We start from the raw sequence: 23,661 nt of genomic DNA, 5'->3' as shown, positions 1-23,661 counted from the left end.
GTCTAGAAATACATGTTATATAAAAAAGCAAATGTTTCATCCCCTGGGGGCTCTTTATTCATCGTTGAAGTCGGATCCAGCGATATGGTATACACCCAAAAGTTAGAGGTACAGTTGTAATTTAGATGTGAATCAGAAGAATTTTCTAGGTACACTTTGATCTTTTTCCACAGTAGAGTTGTGATACAGCTTGGTGAAAAATGTTTTTGTTGAAATGCTTTAGCTCCTTTTATCCTTGTAGACAAGTGAGTAAAAACTCTAAATTCAAAACCACACACATATGCTTTCCTTACTCTCAAGGCATGGGTAGTGTTTTACATCTCGTAGAAATACCTTCACATTATGAATTGCAGTTAAAAGTTGCCACAGATGTGACATTGCTTGGAGTTAATTTCTCACCCTCTGCCTATGTGGGAAAAGCAAATAGCACACGACTTCCATTTCTTAAGATTCATTTCCTGTCTCAGTGTGAGGAGGGGTTGCTGTTTTTTACAGACCATCTGGAATTTCACTATAGGTAGATTTGTGTTTGGCCTACAGCAGCCCATATAAACTGAGTAAGGATTAAAGTGTAAATATATAAGTTCTTTCATTTGTAGTCTTCCAACATGGGTGTCAAGTGTTACATGTCACTGATCTACTCAAAAAACATGCTGTAACTCTCACTGGCTAAGAAATCCTTTACTAATTCCCCCCCCGAGTAAAGGCCTTAAGAGGTCAGCAGGTGAGGTTGCCTCCGTTGATCCTGTGGTTCTGCAGTATCAGAGCCAAGAGGATCTGGCAGTGGCCTAAGTTATTTAGTTGGCCAACAGCCGGGGAGGCTCAGCTGCTTTGACACTAACTACAAGACTCCTCTGACCAGGGCAGCTAATGTACTTAGGCTTTTATCAGACAAATCTGTTGCCAAGCAAGTTACATGGCTTGAGCAATACCTCCCAAGGTGAATCACAATGTTATTACAGTGGTGCATACTTTTCATTATGTTTTGGCAGGCTATGATGAGCGATGATGGTCTGTGAGTGTGTCCGTGTGGTTCATACTTCATTATGTTTTGTCACAGGCTACGATGGGTGATGGGATATGAATGCAAGTGTGTAGATGATGCATACTTTGTTTTGTCAGACTGTGACAGATGATGATGATGCGTGCATTTGTGAAGCTGGGCCCACGTGCATCGATGTGTATATACTTGTGTGCGTATGTTGACGAGCTCACATTCACAAGAGCAGCAGCTTCAGAGTGTCTGGTTTGGTCTGAGCACCCGGAGGTCCTGTTTGGTGGGTGATGAATTAAGTGGAGTCAGAGAAAGGGAGGGATGGTATCTGTCAGGGCCCTGTTAGCATCTCTGTCCAGTGGCAGACGCTGGAAGTGGTTGGCTGACCCTTTACTCACGCTGGTCAGACAGAGAAATCCATCAAGCTGACCAAAATGCCACCTGACAGCAGATAACTGGCTTGTTAAAGTGTGCCATGTCACATTATTTTCTCTAAATTTGCATTTACTTAAGACAGGAAAAAGTCTGTTGACTTCTACGTAAAAATGAAGGTTTTTTTTAAATCATCCAATTGTTGTGTTTTGCACAAACAAGTCATGAACTACAATATTGATTTAACAAAAAATATATTAAAAAAATGTATATATACATATATATAAATATATTTATTTAATTATCAAAATTTGCTTGTGGCTTTTAAAATCACCTTACCTTTAAGCAAAGAAAATTGCACGCTGATTCACTGAAAATATAAATGAGCAAATTGGAACCCCTGTCATTTATGTTTTAACTTGTTGAGTTAAATTACATTTCCAGAGAGAATTACAGTAAGTGGAACTGGAATCCGCTTCCATGGATCGAGTTCCTGTATCATCATCAGTACAAGTGACCAGTAGCGAGGAAGTACAAGGGTCAGTGCACAACAACAGTTGTAACAAGTGTAACCGTCTCATAATACAGTTAGGCAAAGGAAAAAGAAACTATGGTGAAAGATGGTGGAATGTTTTTAAAAGGGCTCCAGGACCATTCTTTTGTCATATTGGAGATGTGAAACGTCAATTATGAATGCAGAATATGACAGGGAGGTTGCTGCTGACATTAGAGGGCTGGTGCTACCATCGTACAGGAGGGTAGGGTATAATTTCAGCTACTCTAGAGTGAGTTCGTCACCCCTCCCTCAAGGCAAGAGGCACTTGGCTGACCTCTGCTGTCTCTCAAACCCTAGTCTTAATCACAGGGAACAAATTGTTTGGCTGGGATTCCCTTTTTGCTGTTAGTGCCAAGATGATGTGAGAGCAAGCCTCACAAAGCTCTTCTTGATGGCATCCTCTAATTACTGTGCATTTACTCCCACTTCCATTTCATTTCATAGATATGGGGTCAAGATTATTCCTCTCTTTTTTTTTTTAAATGAAAGAGTACCCAGAAAGCCTTTCTAATTTTAAAGTCACTATGTGGAAGACAGGGGTGATATGGGAGATGCCATCCTCTTCATTTGACTGACCTTACAAGAAGAATAGTACAGTGGTAGTCAAAAATAATGCCTCATTTTGTGAAGTGTTAAGAAGGTTAAATGAAATCCAGTGGAGACTCTGGGCGGAGAGGGACAAATGGTGAAGTGCTTTTCCCACCTCGTCAGGGGGGCCTCTAGGCCCTGGGAGGAAAGCAACAGCGGAAGGAAAACTTACGAGGGATTCCCATTTCCTGGCTCTGCGCTTAAAAACAGGCGTGTGTGTGTGTGTGTGTGTGTGTGTGTGTGTGCGTGTGTGTGTTAATGGTTGAGGAATTTTAGCAGCTGTCCTAAATCCTGTCTGTGCTTAAAGGGGCCCATTGATGGACTCTGTATGTGTGTCTTTTGCCATTCATGTGATGCAAACCCCTCTCTACCTTTACTTGCATGACTCTTATCCTTTTTGACCACTATTGCTGGGCTCCTTTCATTTTATCATTGACCTGCTTGTAATTTTAAAGAAGAGGCCCAGTTTTATTCTAGTAGAGATCCTCCTGTCATTTGCTGTAGATGGAAACATTGGTTAATGGTCTCACATGTAAATGTCATGTAAATGCACTAGGGCCGCTCAAGTTGGAGGAGTGTGGGTGGAGGATCTTAGCCTCCCTAAGTTACGCCGACATCACTGTTCATCATATCCATTACAGGTTTTGCTACTTAGCCCCCACTGGGAGCGCAGAGAAAAGCTTTGATGCTGGCTCGACGCCATTTACCACCTCAAAGGTTTCGATTAAGCAGATGGGTGGATGTTTGTTTTGGTTTGACACCCGGCCACGTTCTTATTTGGGCTGGGGGTTTCGGGGCAGGAGTTGGGGTTGTGAAAAGGTAATAGAGGCGCTAAGTGAGGCTGCGGGGTCTACGGGCGCGTGATTGAGGGAAAAAAAGAGGAAGAAAATAAGAGTGATGCAGCCAACTGCCTGTCAGCGCTGTCCACTTGAGATGATTAATGGCCGCAGGCTGTGATGGACAGAGCCAGTGAGAGAGAGAGAGGCTCCTGTTCGGTGAAATCACCAGTTGAAAAGGGAGGGAGTAACGGGGGGTAAAGACAAGTGTTTTAGCTCCCTCTACTCTAGCCAGAGAACCCCACACGTTGTGGTCAGCTAAGGCTGGATCCATCCCAGTGTGACACATATGGGAAGTGTAGATTCAGCTTAAGAGGGACCACATGGTGTGCTATCACTTCTTCAGAGTTATTTTAAGGGAAAATCCCTACATAGCAGATTTAGCCCTGGTAATAGTAGTAGAGTAGTAAGCCGGACTTGTCTGTGTCATTAAATTGCAGTGAGCTTGATGGGACGAGGGGAAGGAAGGGTAGATGGTAATGCCTATAATGAAGATGTCTCAATTAGCTGCAGCTTCAGTTAAACCTACTGGCAGTGGCTCTGCTCTGTTAGCCCTGTAAATCTTCATTGTGGCTGCTGGTAATGATTTCATGGTCTGCATAGATGGGCCTTTGTTTGGTCTGTTATCAAAAGTCAGCAGGTTAATTTAGTAACATTTGTCCCTGAAAATGTATATTTCTATGCTGAAATATAAAACAAACAGATGGACATTTTAAATGTATTATTTGAAAAATCTTCGATTAAGATTTGCATAAATAATACGAAAAAAAACTTAATATCTCTGCCGGTCCCTTCACATTTGAAGAAAAACAAGAATTTTACATCCAGGTAACGCTGGTTATTCTTTGCAGTATTTGTGGTGTGGGAAGAGTGACCTCCCAGCAGGACATTAGAGGAAGTTCCCTAACTGTAACCCTGAGACCGAGAGCTCTGTCCACACCAATTACACCATGAATGGGCTCTAGGGGATCCATGTATGCATTATATTACTCCCCCGGTCAGCCTCACACTGGCCTCGTAACAGGCGGGCCCTCTGTACAAACACCACACTACAATAGGAACATTCTCTGGCTCTTTGATATGGCCTCATTTTCCTTTAGTTAACACCCCACAACTTCTGGAAAGTGGCAGCACCTGGTTGGTTGAACAACAAAAACACGGGGTATTGTGAGCACATTTGTCCACATCAGATGGTGGTGGATTGCAAGTCAAATAATTTTCATTTAAGATCGAGCTTTTGAACTGCTGCTTTGTTGGAAAACTATTACACAATTATTGTAATGCAATGAGTGCAACTGGGTGATCAACTTGTTTTACCTAGTTTATATATTCTGACTCATTAAAGATTCAATTCCCCAGATGGATACAGTTTTTGAGATCCTAGAAGCTTGTTTTACATAGAAAGCAACAATAAAAAATAATAAATAATAAAAAGTCATTAGGAAATTACATTTTGTCCATCTTGTCTTTCTTTCTGTCTGTCTCCGTCCCCTTCCTCCTCCCTTGCCCCCACCCCATTCTCCTTCCCCCTCTGTTTATTGTGCTACAGTTACAACCACTGAAACTTGATAACACCATGGGGGATAGGGGTGGAGGGCAGTGCTGTGGCCTGCTCGGTGAGGGGAGGAGGGGCTGGATTAAAGGGGCCTCCTGTCCTACACAGGATGATTAATGATCTCCAAATAAGTGGGGGCCAACCTTTTTGATAGGGCAACGTTGACGGACAGCGGACAAGGGAGTGACCGTCGCATGTCTCTATGTGTGAAAAGTGAGAAAAGAGAGAATGAAGGATGAAGAGGGCAGACAAGGAAACCACAGTAGGAGACTGGAGGTTAAGGGAGGCATCGGTCAGCTTGTGTAGAAACAAGGCCACGCTCTTTCATGTCTCTTTGAAAGCACTTCGTCAGCGGGCTGAATCTGACCAAGCTCACCAACCAGACAGACAGAAAGATAATTGGAGAAACGAACTAAAGGACCAGCACTGGCAGCAAAAGGGCCCCTACTCTCAGGAAAGGGTGGGGACCTAAATGATATACAGATTTCAACCACTGCTTTCTAATCATCACCCCAGACAGACTCTGAAAGAAAAAGCAAAACTATTCTTATTGGACATCCTCCCTTGCATTTTTGATCAAAGATTTGGTGGTGACCATGTTGATATATTTGAGGGCTGCGATTATCTTTGCCTTTCGTAAACTCCACCCGTCGGTTGGCAAATTACAGCCTAGCCTTTGGGGAATGGGCACATTTACAGACGTTATGCTCTTCTCTTCCGTCAAAACAAAAGGAAATAGTAGCTTTCCTGATGTTTTGTGGGTGTGTTGGGAGATGTTAGATTAAAATCTTTGGACTTTTATTTTTTGTTTGTTTCTTACCAACCAAGAATACTCTTTGTGTCTCTTCCTCTCTCTGTCTCTGCATCCCAACCCCCAATCTGCTCTGCCTCCCTGTTATTTCCTCTGTCATGTAGCCAGACTGTTCCACAGCCCCGGATTGCTACTGTGCTGTCTATCTTTAATTACGACCATACTGTACAGGGATTTGAGTCTCTAAGCTGCAGAGCTGGGAGATTTCTTAATCACCAAGCTCATAAGTAAATGAGCAGGGAAGATGACGAATGCAGGCCTCAAGCAGATTCATGCTTCCCAACGAGGTCATCAGTCAGGGTAAAAATAACACTGGCTGCTCAATTCACCCATGTGTCTTTGTCTTTTGTCTTTAATGGAATACATTTGCAATTACCCTGAAAAACACATGTGGCTAACAAATACTTTTTATTATTTATATAAAAGAAGTGTGATGGGGCTTTTTTATGCATTATTTTCTTCATTCTAACGTCTTTTGTGATACAGGCATGATATGACAGTAGTCTGGTGTGTAGAAAATTTTCCTGCATAATGCTTTATAGGGCAGTGGTGTAAAGAAAGGAACTGAAACTAATAATGGCTGTGGTACAGTCGTATAAATGTTATAATATAAATATAGGCATATTTATATAGTGTCTGTTACATAGTTACAAACGTAACTCGACTCAAAATCAGGTGTTTCAGGCAGTGCAGGAGCAGTGTTTTATGTGGGAGAGAGAAACTCTTCACTTTGAAGACCTTTTACATGCACAGAAATGCTAAATAACACAAAGAGGAAAGGTAAAAACCATAGAAGCATAATATGACCTCTTTAATGATCTGTAAAAGCAGTACTAACATATTAATGTGGACATTTATTTAATGTAAAAGGAGGTGAGTCATGCGAGATAAGCAAGGACTGAAGTCTTGTATATCATGAAAAGCCAAATTATCAGGAAGCTACATTAGAATATTTTTATCTGCTATTTTCACAAAAACAATGTATTCCCATGAAATCACCTGCACTTTTCCTGTATATTTTACTTATTTATGTTCAAAATATTTTTTTTTGTGGGAGCTTTGTTCAGCTGTTCCCACATGAACCTCTCCTGTGATCAACAAATTCCCCAAACTTGTGCTATCTCTGGATATCTGCGTGTCTTGCCTCTCCATCTGTGTCCTGTGTGTGCTCTTAAAGCAATGTTTCCTGGCCTCCACACCCCTGTGATGGATTGTATGAAATACGTTACAGCCCCCAGAGGAGCCCTACACCAGTACAATAGCCCTGAGCTCACTTCCAGTGCAGCTCTGCAGCAGTGTTGCATAAGCCACAGAGTAACAGATCTGAGTGCAAAGGGGCCTAATGGAAAACAAGACGCTTGATTTGAGGGAAGAAATGGACATAAATCACACAGTTGCCAGATGTTGTTGCCTCTGTGTCAATGGCATTTAAGTTGATGTGGCTTGTTGTTTGGTATATTTGATTAGATAAACGTAATGGTCAGTTAAAAGGTTATGATAGATAATGTTCCTTCTTCTGCAATTAGGCTTATAGCTCGACTTTTCCTGCTGTGGTCTTCTTTATGTTATGCCTTATCCCTTTCCTGAAATCCATTATGTTGCTTAAAGTGAGGCCCTTGATGTATTAAAAGCTTCTACATGTGTAAGGCCTGAAGAACTATTGAGTGTTTTAAATATATTAGTTTGCAGTCAGCGTCTGTTGATGCAGGGTATTTTTTGTAGCAGGAATTGAAGCATACTTTGCTGCAGTCAGTCTGCATTAAGAGCATCAGCTGAATCCCTGAAAGGTAAATGTATGACCCACTGTCATGGATTCCAAAAGCCAAAAGTAATTAGCATTGATGGCAGCAAAAAATTCCAAGATGAGTGCACAAACCCCCACAATCCTTTCACCTGTTTAAACAGATCCCTCTTTCTGCTTGGCTTATAGCAGCTGATGTCTCCGGTATTGATCAGTGGTGCTGGGCCCCAAATGGGGCTCGTCAGCTGATGGCTTTATCTGTCAGTCCGGGTGTTCATTGATTGAAGCGGTTAGCTGGGTTATAAAGCTTGCTAGAAGGAAGAGGGAGACCTTTAATATTGCACTTGCCAGTGAAGACATCCCTGCCACCTACTCTGTTTAAGCAGCAATACTCAGTCTGACCAATGAACCGTCCGTGTTGGATACAGATTAATCATTAACAATTATTTGCATTATCGATTTTTCTGTCGATTGTCATAATTAATCTAAGTCTATAAAATGTCAGAAAATTGAGAGAAATGCTCATTGCAGTTTCCCAGAGCCCAATGTGATGTCGGCAAATTACTTCTTTTGTCCAACCTGCCGTCAGAAATCCAAAGACTCTTCATTTCACACATCATAAATGATAAAAAAGCAGCAAAGTTTCATATTTCAAGCAACATTATGTATATATTATATAACATTATGTTTCTGTAACAATTTGTGAATTGTGGTGCATTCAAAAAGTATACAGACCCCCTTTCGCATTTTGTTATGTCACAGCCTTATGCTAAAATTATCTGTCATGTAACACTCTATTTAGCAAAGTTGTCACCATCAACTAAAAGCTAGTCTAAGACTCTTGCATCTTACTCGATCGCTGTCTGCTTTTCTCTTCCTAGCTGTCTCCGTCAACATCTTCTTCAGTCTCTTCACCTCTGTCATGATGTCCGTAGAGGCTGCTAAGCCAGCCTCTGCCATATGCATCAGTTACGGATTGCTTTCAGGAAACTCTGTAAATCACAAAGGGTTAAGGCAGAGCAGCAGTATTTCTCATTTGAAATTCTATTTACGATAATTTCCAATATACTGTTCCCATATAGCTGCCTCCATAGTGGATATAATAGCAAAATAACATATAAAACATAGTTGAACTTGCCAAAAAACAAAAATTACACAAATTGCACCCACCACCCATATTGTGTGTACTATGTTGCACTTACTACACATATTACACAACAAGTAATAAGAAGAACATAAGCCATTCCCCAATCCCTGCAGCCTCAATTAAAATCTTGCTCTGTAGGGGTGTGCCAAAATATCGATACTACGATACATCGCGATATTTCGTCTTTTGGTACGTTATCGATACACTGGCGCCAAATATCGATATTTAAAAATGTTTAAAATATATATATATATATATATATATATATATTTTTTTTTTTTTCTTTGGACCACCACCCCTCTTCAGAGGACAGCTTTATCTTTATTCAAACATAGGTATACAACCAAATAAAATTAAAAATTGTTTAAGCAGCTCCGAAACCCACACATATTTAATAATAGTTGTAGTCAGTGTGTGTGTGTGTGTGTGTGTGTGTGTGTGTGTGTGTGTGTGTGTGTGTGTTAAGAAGAGTCACTGTGCAATATACTCTTTGTTTACTTGGCTGTCATTCATGTGAAATTGATTGACAATATTTTGTAAATCCTGTGAAATGGATTCAGTGCAGTCAATAAATTCTGAATTTCTTCAGTGACACAGATATCGTGATGTATCGTGGATGAAAGTTCTTGCAATATATCGATTATCGCAGAATCGCTGTATCGTGATATTATTGTTATCGTGGACAAAATATTGTGATAGTATTGTATCGCGAGGTACCTGGTGATACCCAGCCCTAGTGTTCTGTATCATCTGCCAGAGGGCAAGAGCTCATACTCAGCGTGGAGAATAAATGATAAGACGTTCAGGCAATATCTTCTGTGCTTTCCTGAGAAAAGGATGTTTATGTATTGACTGAAGGAATTGGTGTTAATTCTTTGCCAAAACCTTCATGCCTAAAAATGATTTCTAGTATAGCCTTGTAGAATAAACACATCATCTCCGGATTCTCATACATGCTGAGTCTGAATTCTATCTCTCCCTCTCTTTTCCTTGCATTGTTTCTCTTATCTGCGGTCTGTTTAACCCTTTCTTGTTCTTTTAACTGTAATAATACTCATGCCCTCGATGCCTTTCTCTCAGATTTGTTTCACCTGAGTTCAAGCTACTGGACTGGAAAAGGGTTAGCCTCTAACCTCTGCAGTTTGATCACTGGAATCTACAGTTGAAGCCAAAGCCCCTCCCATTATTATGCATACAACATACCATTGTCATATTGCTGTGACATATACATTCTTGACATTTCTGCAAGGATCAGAGTAGGCTGTTTACAAGGCCAAGCTATAGGGTTACTTTTCCCTCACTCGATCTTACAGTCATATGTAAATATAGAGCAGAGGTCATCCAGTATATTTGAGCAAGCTGTTAGATTTCAAATTGCAACATCAAAAGACATCAGTCAATTTACAGTTGGAACAAGTTTAACATCATCAAGCAGATGGTGGTTAATAGCACATATTCAGGTGAGGTGACTATTTACCTTTTATTCGTTTCATTCTTGAGGTTGCTCAGCTTGTGGAGAGAAAACAACCTTAATGACCTTTTCCTAACTGACTGTCACTCACAATACAGGCCTGTATCATCAGTGTGTATAACCACTGCATATGTCAACAAAGATTTTACCTCCCCCTCCTCCAACAACTTCACCTCTAGCTGTCATCTGCTCTTCTACCTTGTATCTAAAGCTTGCCCATAACTGTATTTCTGCCAGGGGATCTTTTTAGTTCAATCACAACTACAGGTTTTAAACATAGGGGGTATTTGCCTCAGGTAGAGGGGTGATTTAAAGCCTCATAGCAGGACTGACTAACCTAGTTATGTCTGTAGCATTGCATATGGACTTCCTTGAGTAGTTATTTCCACATATCTTGTTTACTTTATATACTATTTAGCTACATTTCTCTTACAGAAACCATTTGGCCAAACATATCATCATAAAAGAAACTGTATTCTTGAGAAAAACGTGCTAATTCTTAGCAAAATAAGTAAGGCAAATCCATATCTCCTATCAGCACCAGCAAAACAGCATTTGCTGCCAAACAAGCTATACTAGAATTATGCCACGGGGGCGGAGAATTGTTAACGTGCTAAACGCATGTCTCATACATGACTAATGCAACAGGCTTTAGTGGTTGCTGTAATGTCAGTCTATAGTGCTAAGGACATAAAGTTACTGGAAAAACACACAAGGACAAATCTAATCCTCATAGTAGGTCTATATTACCTATATCCTCTGGCTAGTACGTTGTAAATTTGTCAGCCACCTGCTTAATTTCACTGGTCGACTACATGTTAACAGCGACAAAAAATACCCAGATAGTTGTCAGTTAGCTTCAAATATGGCTGTTGGGCTGAGTAACCAGATCTGTGACGATGAGAAACAGCCACCGGCAAAAATGAACCGATGCATAAACACACATACCCAAAGCAGGCACATAGTCAAGAAGACAGAGCAGTGGGGTGTAAATTTGGAATGTGTATGGGAGATGGTGAAGCTTATATCTATAACATTTCTTTCAACCATAGAATGTCTGTTTCATTTTTTTTAACATTCCCTATGTATTTGATGCCCTAAAACTTTTGCAGTGGTTCGAGAGACTTTTCTCCTCTCGTCTCTCCATGATTATTTGTCAAATATATTGTGATGTATCTCCGTAAAGCGACATATTTTTCATACAATGAAGAGACACTGTAGTGAAAATATAAAAAACTGAATATTCCCTGTCTAGCATACACTTGTAAGATGTCCTCCCCTCAGAAAACCGGGGTGTGGAACTTCAGAAAACCTCAAGAAGATGAAGATCAGTGACCCTGAATAACTATGTAGCATAGGAGACATAAACCATCCTTCCCTCCATTCAGCTATCCATCCGTCCCTTCATCCATCTCTCTGTCAGCTCCATATCAGTCGGCGTTGATTGGGGTCTAGTCAGTTGATCTGCTGGGTCTCTGGGGATTGAGGAGACTTAGGTTACAGTTGGAGAGGCCATCTCACTTTTCGCGCCATCCAACCTTTTCAATCCCCCTCCCCCTCTATCTCACAGGTGACCCATCTTCATGACCCACGGAGAAGGAGTCATGTTTCTCCCTCTCTTTCGTTCTCTCGTTCTTCATGTTCTTCTCACTCATTCAGTTCAAAGATGCCTCACTGGCATAACTGTCAAATGTTTAAGGCTGGACGAAGCAGTTAGCAGAACTTTAATCATCATAGAAAACTGTATCAGGCTTGACAGTGCAGAGATTTATAGCCAGATTGCACTTGACAAACTTCTAATCATGTAATTCAAGATCCAATAGTGTCATTATTTGTAGCCTCTGCAGTGTGTGAACAGCACCCAGTGAGATTTACAGCTTCTGGCTGTTGTTTGGAGCCTTGCCAGTTTTGTGATGTTTTACACCACTGGCTGCCACAGTTGACAGTGCACAGAAGACAGCTCCTTTAATATACTGGCTGCCTGCCCACTGTAATAATTCTTACAAAGAAGCTACTCTCACTGTTTCCTGGGTAAATATAGCTTAAAGAGACTTATCCATCATTGGATGTTTGCCTTTTTCACCCTCTAGTATGTGTTCTTTTTATCAAGACAGAGGAAGGAAAACTCAGAGAAAGAGACAAAGGAGAATGTTCTGGTGGTATTTGATCTCCCTAGAATAATACAGTTTGTGTATTGCATTTGTCAGACTGAGAAAAAAGGTTTTAGCTGATCCGACACATGTTCAAATTGCCACTTAATTGCACAAATCAAGAATGTTCTTTGTTTTGTGTTTGATTTACATTCGTGTAACTAGAGAATGTCATACCACATTGTCGTTATGCCTCTGTAGATGGATACAGGTTTTTCACATGGATGAATGTTGCCTATTTTGTAGAATGTCTCTTGCGGTTGACTTTAAACTCAGTTAAGGAAAAGCATCTGCTGTCATGCCATAGGTTATGTACAATTGGCAGAGTATAAGTCATTATGTCGTTCTCTTTTCTGTCTCTCCCTTTGTTTGTCTCTATGCCTTTCTCCCCCCTTTCAAATCACATTAATTGCACTTTATTGACATGGCAGGAATCAAACCCTATACAGCCAATGCTGTAAAGCATATCGACCCACATACCGTATCATAGCCTTTATTAGACAACTGTCCCTCTCTATCTCTCTGTCTGTGTCTCCACCAGCTGTGGCTTTAGCTTCATGCTTAGAATAGCAATGTATCTGTAGTGTAACATTACATTTAACTTCCCTTATGTGGAGGGTACATATCTTAACACTTGATATGAATTGGTCCGTTGTGCGAGTGGTGGCTCTGCCTGTACTAAAGATAGCAAATTCCATACACTCAAGGCTTTTTTACCTTTTATGTCCCTGGCCATGCATTAAAAATAAAACAAACATGCCCCAGGCTGCAGCAGGGTCCTGACAATATGCTACCCCAACGTATGCACATATAAACTAAACAGTCAGGGGGCTGCCTGACATAAAGTAAACTCTTAGCATGTGGAGTCCAGACACTTGTCTCTTCTGTCAGTGTCCCGTGTGAATGAAGGGTTCGGGCTGTTCTCTATTGATTTTTCCTCAAACCATGCTACATTTTTAATACTGTTGGCAAACATAAATTACTTTTGCATTTAGAGGATACTCCTCTGTATACTCTGTATGATGTACATTTTTTTTTTCAAAGTGGTGAGGTGAATACTAGAGCTTGTTATGTGGGAGTTCATAAAGAATCATATCAAATATTTGTAGTGTAGAAAGAAGGGTTTATTTATCCAGGGGTTAAAATCATGCCCACTGTCATTGAAATTATCTCAGCAAACTATAACCCCCTTATGGATGCAGTTATACAGCTTATAAATGGGTGGACAAAATTACCAGTATCCTTGATTGGACGCATTGATATTCTAAAAATGACAATTTTACCTAAGTACTTAAACCTCTTCCAATCAATCCCACTCTCTCCTCCACTCTCTGTCTTTCAATCATTAGAGAAAAAGTTTTTAAATTTCATTTGGAACAATAAATGACCAAGACTCAGACTTTCCTTGTTATATCTGCCATATGACAGAGGTGGTTTGAAATTACCAAATCTCTTATGGTATTTCTGGGCAACTCAGATTAGAGCAAGCATGATTTATTTCGTTAAGGACTACCCCCCAGTATGGGTAACAATTAAATCTCACACGATCTTAGATTTATGTCATTTGAAGGACTTAAAACCACATATAATATCCCCACAAAGCACTTTTTCAAAAATCTCCCGTTACGAAGTTTCATAATGTCTAGACAGGGTAATAGTTTGGAGCTACCACCTTTATCTACACTGGAAGACATCATTTTAAAGCATCTTGAAAACAGGGGGAAGGTGATCATATTATATGATATATTTGTCAGCAAGTGCAAAGAATCTTCAGACAATATCCTGCAGGCCTGGAGGATGGACCTAACAGAGAATATAACAGAAGAGGAATGGACAGAGGTTTGCTCCTTAGTCCAAACCCAAACTGTAAACACACACTCCAAATTGCTACTATATAAGTGGTTATGTAGACAGTATATTACTCCGGCTAGATGACACCGCTTTCTGATTGAAATACAATAAAGAGATGTTCAAAGAAAAAAAAAAGAATGATATCAAATAATGAATCTTCTTGACATGCTTTAGTTCAGAAAGTGTTGGATGATTTATTAACTGCTTTGGCATTTCAGTTTTGTACGAACAGTAGTGCCTGTAAAGGGAAATGAATGTACTTCAGTTAAACTGGGGAAATGGTCTGAGGTGCAGAGAATGAGATAAGGCGCTGGTTGGGTCTAATCTGGTGTGTAGATATGGTTGGAAGGAAGGTTCGGGTGGGTGGGTGGGTGGCAGGGGTGCGGGTGCTCTGAAAGGACTCAGACACTGCCATGAGGCCAGGGGCTGTTTGTGTTGGCTGACACCTTCCTTACAGCAGTAATCCAGTCTTTCTCCAGCTGGCTGGCTACTACACCTCCCCCTTCCTTTTTTTCTTTCTTTCCTTCCTTCCTTCCATCCTTACTCACTTCCCTACTAAAGGCATCAACAACTGTCTCTCGCCCTTAGTCCTTTCTTTTTTTCCCTTTCTCGCACTTTGTCTGTTTATTTACCTTTGCCTTTTTTCTGTTTGTCTCGAGCTCTGTTTGTATCTGCACTCCTATCAGTAGAGTCCAAAAAGCTAAATAATTCTACAGAATAATATTTAAATTGATCATCAGAATTAAAGCAATCAAAGACCATGAAATGACATGGTGTTTCCCTTTCTTGCTCGCCTTCTTCCCCGCTCTTTTCACTGTAGATGGTGTTGAAACCTCCCACCAGCCATTGCTCATTCAGTAAAAAATTCATTTCCTGTGTGTTTTCTGCTGGAAGGCTGTCACTCTGTCACTCAATTATTTAAAAAATGCCCATCATGTGAAGTCGGCGATATGTAATTTACAACTACTGGCGTCAGGGGCACCCAATTGATTTATTATAGAGGCCCTTTAATGTGAACAGCTGTTTCCTACTAAAAATAGGTCAGGGGTCAGATAATGTGACCTTGTTCCTTTTTTTGTCCACACGTTGAGATAGGCTGCTGTGATGTGGGGTGGGAAATGTTAATGTTTGATTCAGATGGACAGTCTGTCTCAGTCTGTCTGTTTAGCTCAATGCGCAGTATAAGTCAAGTTACAAATTGTGTATGGTTTTGATAAAATGCTTCAAGCCTCTGAAGGGACAGCCAAAGGCCTTTTACTCAGTTGCATATTTTACTGTATAATTGAGTTTGCATGAATGTGTTTTATGATTCTGTTGATGTCAATCGAGAGATTCATACTTCTAATTCTGTAAATGATTTTACCATCATCACAGGCATGACGTTTATCAAACATATCAATAAAGATTATCTGCAATATATGATATCAGACTCTCTAAACAAGTTATCTCTAAAAGGTCTGTATTTGTCGAAACCTTTTCCCCTCCATCCGACTCCATCTGTGTTCCTTATCATTTGAAGTCTAGCCGTTTGAAGACTAACCGTGTGGCTCTTGTGTTCACTATGGAAGTTGGAGGAAGGACTTAGGGAGTGGTTCAGGGGCCCTCAGCCATGGCACTTCCCACCAGAGCGACCTCTGACCCCTGGTGCCATTAATCACTAGGCTCCTGATGGCCCTGTCCCTGGGGGAAAATCAGTCCGGGGCAAAGGATGATGGGAGGTGAAGCCTGCAGCCAATTACAGATTGGCTAAGAGCAGCCAAGTGGACAAATCAGGGATTTACAGAGAGATGAAATACCCAGTTGTTGTCTACTTGAGGCCTGCCCGGCACCAATGAACACCATGAAGTGTATGGGATCATAGCAGATCATGATGTCTCAATAATAAAGTTAAAAGGCAGAATAGAGCGCACATTAAGGGGACTGTGAGGCTGCTGTGATCAAAAGAGATGTTTTGGACTGGTCTAATTAAGCCTGTTAGAGCTAAATGTCTCCAGGGTTGAAAACCGAACAGATGTTGGACACCAAAGGCAGGGGGCACGTTGATTCGCCCAAATTAGGGAACTCTCTGGCTAACTGGCCAAGTGTTGCTGATGTGATTTTTGGTTAGTTGCGGCATCATGAAAGGCACTTTCCCAGTGCTTTCATATGGGGTTGGTCCAAGTCGAAATGTGAAACCTGCCTGGTGTCAAATGTTGACTAATTAATGCTGTTTTAGGTTTCAAACCACCTCTGGTTTACTTAAGATGTATAGATAGCTCTTTGGTTTACACATATACACACGCAACACTCCAATCTGTTATTTAGATGGCCCTGTTTGGTTATGGTGCCCTTTAATTAATCCTGTGTAAATAGATCTGACAGCAGATACTGATAAAGGTGTGAATAAAAGCATAGGCGTGAATTAAAGCCTAACTAACTGCTGGCCTGTCAGTATGGGCCCAGTGCTGTTGTGTCTCATTTGTTGTGCTCACATTGTTCACGTCCGGGCCAGTATGAAAACGTGGCTTCCTGCTGACCTGCAGTTTAATTCACACATCGATAACCCCTGGCTGATCTCTGACCCCTCTAGTTGTACTAATTGTTTGATGCAGGATTGATGTCCAACGCTGCATTAAATAACTGACGAAGTGCTGGCAGTGAAGCATTCCTGCTGCTTTGATCCACTGCGTGGTCTGGAAATGTTGCTACTGCCCGGTGATGTAGTGGAAGGTCTGCCATATACATTTAGTTCATTATTCCTCCTCAGAGTACCTCAAAATGTACCTTCTTTTCAGTCTCATAGGAATGTAAAAAAAACATTTGTTTTCTTAAAATGTACAATTTATTCAACAGATGTCTGTTATATTATTGTAATTAATATGTTGGTTGTAATCCAAAGACGTCTTTTTTTGTATTTGTCTATATGCAATTAATAGGATTGTGGCTGTTTTTGAAAAATTGTGTCAAACATGTCTAACATTATGTCCAACTTGACCTAATGTAGAAGTGAAAAATACTATGAATGTGCGTTTTGATGGCGAATAGCTAATTTAACTTATTTTACTAAATGGGAGTAAAGACATGATGCTTAACAGACATTAGATAATTAAAAATAATTAAAATAATTGTTGCTCTCCTCTGCTGTCCCTATAGCTAATCCGAATTATCTGCGCACCAGACATCTTGGCAAGGACCCTCTCGTTTTGCTAATTGTTAATTGGCTCTGGAGATAAGATGGCTATTTTCCCAGAACAGAATATTCTGAAGCTTAAACAAGTTGAACAAAATTAACCACACACAGGTTTGCTGTGTTGTTGCTGTTTCTTATTTTTCAGGGTGACATGAGATCTTACAGATTTATTTAGTCGGTTGTACTTTATATTTCCAAGCTTAAGCTATTTGCTGTAGTATTTCCACTTTGATTTCTTAATAAGGTGTCCCATAACATCTAATGCAATCTGACACATTTATATTTATTTTCAATATTGATTCACATCATTGGAAGTAGGGATGTTAATGATTAATCATTCAATGATTTATCACAGTTAAGAATTTATCTGTTTTAAAATGTATTAACTATTATATTATATATTTGGCTGCCTGTAATCCCCTGAAAGTCTGTTTGAATGTATGGACCATTGCAATAGGGTCCTATTCTCTTTTGCTTGCAACCCATAATAGCTGTACTCGCGTCCCTTTGTTTCACTGTTGCAACATGTAGAATGAGGAGTGGCGGCAAACAATGATTGTTCAATGTCACAGCCTCATCAGGTTTCTCAGCCACCATATAGAAAACCACTGCTCCACAATAGCGTGTTTTAACAGATGACAATTCTCTCCCACCTTATTCAAACAGTCTTCTGTGTTTGCTATGCTTCAAGACAAACTCAAAGAGTGATTTTTAGTGAACACAAGAGTCAAAAAAGCCGGCACTATGAAAACCAGCAATAAGTAGCAAGAGCTGTGGCAGCCTGACGGTGCGAGCACACCTCTCTGATCTCCACACTTATGTAGGTCCATGTGTTCACCTCAGCCCCTTGCACATGGCTTTAAGACATGTTGCTAACTTAAGAAAATGAATCAGGGCTAATCTTCATGGCCTGATCACACTGCTATTTTACAAAGTCATTAATGAGTCTGATTCCAGGTTAAGAGCAGCCTGTGGAGGGGCTGAAGGATTGCCTGGCATTAGCTGTGAGGGCAAATCTGTACAACTCCCCTGCGCTGGGCCCCGACAGCACTAACAGCAGAGGGGTGTGGATTTACTTAGTACAATCCTCTAAATAAGCTTCATTATACTGCCTATCCAGGAGCCCCCCACCCACCGCTGCCCATGGATTAGCAGGTCGTCACAATCCCCAGTCCCCTCCTCCCGCTCCATGCTTACACTGTTGCACATTGCACTTTTTGATTCTGTTGCATCCCTCCTCGTTGCCTCCCCCACACACACGCTCCCTGCAAGCTTCAGTGCAGATAAGCTGTTGACAAGATTAATGCATCTGTATCAAAAGTCTGGAGCAGCTTTGCTTTATGTTGTTTGTGAATCCCTTTTTCCAGGTCAAGCCAGATTGCCTTAACTGGGCTAATGTGTTTTCAAGCCAAATTTAACATGCGTGCCGCCAACAGGCCTGCCACCTATGTTTTTATCAGCATGCTGACAGCACTTGGATCTGTACCTAAAGGTCAAAAAATGGGCCTCAACACTGATTGGTGGTAAAAATAATGCAGAATTGCCGTTTTCACCATAGCAATTTAGGCACTAATGTGTCTCTGCAGTGATGCACATGAGAGAATTGTAGGGAATATGGCCTCCATTCCCTTTAGGGCTTGTTAAAAATACATGTTTGTGTAATACATAAATGCACTCAGAAATAATCCACCATTCGGTGTGCGTCGCTGAGCTAATCTGATTCAGATTGATGATTTTTGCTCGATTGATTTAATTTATGGTTTCCTCTCCTCCATAGGAACCCCAGTCAACCGTATCCCCATCATGGCCAAGCAGGTGCTGGATCTTTACATGCTCTACAAGCTGGTGACAGAGAAGGGAGGCCTGGTGGAGGTTATCAACAAGAAGATCTGGAGGGAAATCACAAAGGGACTCAACCTGCCTACCTCCATCACCAGTGCAGCTTTCACCCTGCGCACACAGTAAGTCTTTCTATCTGTGTCATAAAATCACCAGCTGAATTCTTTTCATTGGCACTAGCAGCTATACATGCACTGTTCGCACCCAGATATCGAGTCTGTCTGTTGTTAATCTTATGCACACTCAGTTTTAATTTGCTTGAACTCAACAAGGAATCCAAGTGTGTGACTTCTCAGCTAGAAACAAACACCTTCCTTGTGCCATTAATACACATGTGTGGATGTGATATTAGAGGATTTGTGTGTGCGTGTGTGTGTGTGTGTGTGTGTGTGTGTGTGTGTGCGTGTGTATATGAGCCCGGATGTCAATATTAAACCGTGCCTGTGTGTTTATACACACGCAATTTTGTTTCCCCCACTAGGCCACCTTCCCTCTTCACATTCAATCCCTCCAGCCATTACATCACACATAGAGCCCATTGATTCCCATAGATTTATTGACGTGATTTGGGTGAGAGTTCACAATGACTAAGGTGGGGTTTGACTGACAGCTTGTACACTGAGCCTCGACTAAAATCCCTCCCGCACTCTTGATGGAAAGCCTTCAGTAGATGTCACACCTCTCCATTCTGTCCACTAGCAGGGTGCCCTAATGAACCTTTATGTATTTTTAATGTTGTGTTTCATTGCTCCGCTAACTCTATCTAATGGACGCTGCTCTTAGCTTCTTATCGATCCTCGGTGCTTCTTCTCCACCATTATGCAGTCACCACATACTGTACTGTTTGTTATTGTGGGATGGAAAAAATACCCGAGCTGTGACTGCGCATACTTGTAGAGCCCCTGTGATGTCATCCAAGCGTACTCAGCATGCACAATTGTCATTTTGGCCATGAGTATGCATCTAACCAGGTGTCAAACAGGAGTCTAACATGTGTGAATGTTCATGAAGGACAAGGGCAGAGTGACTGTCACTAAATGCTAGGGATCGAAACAAAGAGTAGTCTTCACAGCGATGTGTTTTTCTATCTGCATCCAACCAGACACCAAACCCAAAACTGAAACTGGCATTAGAGTCACAAATTAATCAATGTCACAGCTCAGTTGAAGACTGTAAAATTGAGTCATAAATGCACCTTAAGGGAAATACTGTGAATACAGATCCTGTCCTTTCATTACACCCTCATTAAAAATGCAGTGACAATAAACAAAAAGAACAGCAGGAAACCGCATTTTAAATCATCCAGTTCAATTAAAATAAAACAACCTTGGTTTAAGTTTATGACTGGTTTAGGGAGAAATCTGTATAATATATTTGCTGACTGCAAACCGGGGTTTTACAGCTGCACTTAACTGCAGTGCATTTTGAGGCGTTGGCTGATTCCCTACCTCAACTGTATTTTGAATGTTTATTCAGACACTGTTCAACTAGAAAAACATTCGAAAAGGGGGAGATTACCATTCTTGGATTAAAACTCACAGTTGGCATAATGTGCTTTTGTAATATATTAAAGTTGATGTTCTTCAGATTTTACAGTTTTTAAGCCAAAACATCATAACTAGCAGGCATTAAGCAGATTGAGCAAATCTTTTTGAGGCTGCTAATATTTGCCTTGTTAATGTTTCTGTGGTGATCTGATGTATTGTGTTCTGTATGCGTTTTCCTCTTAAGGTACATGAAATACCTGTACCCGTATGAGTGCGAGAGGAAAGGCCTCAGCTCCCCAGGTGAGCTTCAAGCTGCCATTGACAGTAACCGACGCGAGGGTCGTCGTCCGAGCTACAGCAGCAGCCTCTTCCGCTTCTCTCCCTCCCCCAGCACAGCTCCCCACATCCTCTCACCTCCTAAGATGCACCTTTCAGCTCTGGGGGCAGGGGCCTCAGGGGCCCTCAACGGTCTGCAGGCTTCACCAGGACCCTCTCTGAAGAAAGGTAGGAACCAGACATGAAAACATAATCAGACGAATGTTTCTATCTAATGAAACCATTCACTTGAATATACGGAAACCTCATTACTGACACAATTCTTACGCCACTTAGTGTGAAATACGCTCTGAGAATGATCACATAGTTTCATGGCAGCATAAAAAGAAGGCTCATATTTATTCCACAAGAAGATATGTGGGAAATATAAGTTTACAGCATGTCCTTAAAAAAAAAAAAGGCTACCTGCAGGTTAACAGGCCACTCTCAGATATACATGTGTGCAACTATGAAGGGTCATAAAGGGTGCTCCGGAAAAAAAGAGCACATCAGAAACCTTTCTCGATGGGGGTAATATTAAACTGGGTAAATGTTTACTTCAGAGAATGTCGCCTCTCTTTACTGGTTGGATTGAACTGGAGCATTCCAGTTATGGATGTGCTGAGACATGTGGAAATGGTGTTAGTATTTATAGGGAAATACTGCCCTCTGTCGCAATTAAGTAAAACTACATCTAGTCAGTGGATAAACACAAACAAGGTTATCATTTTCATGATTTAGGGAGCCTTTTTCATATCAGAGTTTGAGTTTCATGTCCTCAGGGAAACAATTTGTGGTTCAGCACAGAATGTTCAGACGGAGCCTTTGCTTTTACATTTGTGCTTTAAATTCTCGCAGCAAGTCATGTTCCTCCCCTGCACTGTATCTCGCCATCAGTGTGGGTGTGCGCATTTGTAGTGTTTCTGTGTGTAGTCCATCCAGGTGTTTAAAAGTCATGTGTAAACCAATTTAGCCTGGGGCTGCTGAGAGCCCTCATCTTTACTACTGATTAATAACATGGTTCCCACGCTGGGGGGGCACTTTATGAACTTTGAAGCCTTCAGTCCACATCAGTCGGATCCTGTTGATAACTGTCATTAGCCTGCTGTCTTATCTGGTGTCACCTTGACTTGGCTGGAATGTGACTCCGCTGTGGACCCCCGATAGTATCCATGGTTTGACTTGTGTAAAACACACTGTATTTCACTTACCTGTCACATACTTTATGTGGGATGTAGGACGGCACGTGTTTTGACTGACTCAGTCCCTATTGAAGTGTAACTGCTTTGCATGCCCATAGCCAGCTCTGATTTGTTTTTGTTTTTAGATCAGTGGTTAATAAGGTTGGCTTCCGGGAACTAGCGAGGGTTTCTGATGTAGTTTCATCATCATCTTAATAGAGAATGGTTTCATTTTATTAGACAGAATAATAAATAGAGAGTCCTTTACAACTTAAATCCCTTGGGGTCGCTTGTTTTGTACAAAATAAACAAACCATTGCCTTGGAGTTAATTTCATTAAATGTGATGAAATAATTATTACATTACAATACTCAATACAATACTAATAATGGACTGTTAGATTATCTACCCACCCACTATAATACCCCTTTATTCTACGTATGACATTAGAATTCTGAAGTCTGGTTAGAAATCAAAACCAATCCTCCACATCTCTCTCTTTCAGATGATCTGACCCCCTCCATCATGGCTGCAAGACCCTCCATGGCACTAGCCCTGGGTCAGCAGCAGGTTGCAGGTTTTGCAAGAGCCGCCACGCTAGAGCAGTTGAGGGAAAAGCTAGAGACTGGTGTTGGAGAGGGTCCAGAGAGGAAGATGGCCCGCCTGGCGGAAGAGCAGCAGCGTCTGATGCAGCAGGCTTTCCAACACAACCTGCTGGCCATGGCTTCCCAAATGCCCATGAACCTGCGCCTGGGAGTCCCCACTATTACCACCAGAGGTCAGTGCTGTCCAGATTCCTTTAATTCAGTGTTTGTATTCAGTCAAAGAGGAACTTGGTACTAGACAAGTTGTACTTCACAGGGTTTGTCACATTGTTTATTTATTATTATTTTTTCCACAAACATGAATAAAAATGTGTTAAAGTAACTGTCAGAGTAACCTCTAGACAAAACAAAAAGACCATCCATGTCAAAGTTAAAACAACATTTTACAAATCGTTTTAAATTATATACAGATACAAAATAAACATTCAAAAATGATTGCAGAAGTATTTAGTTCTTTGAAATAAATGTATTCAGTGGATTTCAAACTGGTAGATTTTGGCTGCTATTTTAAGCCCACTACATCAAAATGTGTCAGTGTTGAGATTTTATAGGAAAGTATGTCACATGAATAATGAATAATTATGATTAATAATAATAATACACTGCGCTCAAGAGAGCTACAGTGTGTGTACTGTTTTACATGAATTTGCCCCAAAATCCTCAATGTACTATTATTCTGTTCCTTCAGAGGAGAAGCAGCAGGACATGTCTCTTAGCATCTCAACCAATGGAAATGCCAGCATCACTGTCTCAGTGGAGGTCAACGGCACAATCTACTCAGGTTTGTATGGGGGTGGGGTTATTAAATGCTACATATTCTTGATAATAAAATAATGTGCTCAGTACTTTGAATCCGTCGGTTCAGGATGATGCTGATTTCTGAGTGAACATTTTTGTACATTTGTTGGATTTACCCTTCCACCACATCCTGATTTCTTTAAATCAGATAATTAAGTTCACTTTCACTACCTAAACATGTAACCTTGACTCATG

General features: G+C 40.9%; 1 protein-coding gene across 4 annotated transcripts in view; it reads left to right on the top strand.

Annotated features, from left to right (window-relative positions):
* LOC115580143 (AT-rich interactive domain-containing protein 3B-like) overlaps nucleotides 1-23,661 on the top strand; it is a 56,993-nt gene that overhangs the window by 28,951 nt on the left and 4,381 nt on the right. For all 4 annotated transcript variants that reach the window (XM_030414112.1, XM_030414111.1, XM_030414108.1 and 1 more), the window contains exons 5-8: nucleotides 19,019-19,202; nucleotides 20,812-21,071; nucleotides 22,569-22,841; nucleotides 23,357-23,449. In XM_030414112.1, the coding sequence (XP_030269972.1) occupies nucleotides 19,019-19,202; nucleotides 20,812-21,071; nucleotides 22,569-22,841; nucleotides 23,357-23,449 (810 nt within the window). The remainder of the gene's footprint in view (nucleotides 1-19,018; nucleotides 19,203-20,811; nucleotides 21,072-22,568; nucleotides 22,842-23,356; nucleotides 23,450-23,661) is intronic.

The sequence above is a fragment of the Sparus aurata genome, chromosome 4 (genome assembly GCF_900880675.1).
Source record: "Sparus aurata chromosome 4, fSpaAur1.1, whole genome shotgun sequence".
NCBI classification, from domain to species: Eukaryota; Metazoa; Chordata; class Actinopteri; order Spariformes; family Sparidae; genus Sparus; species Sparus aurata.
Note: the sequence above shows the minus strand (reverse complement) of the source record. Positions and strands in the feature narration are given on the sequence as shown.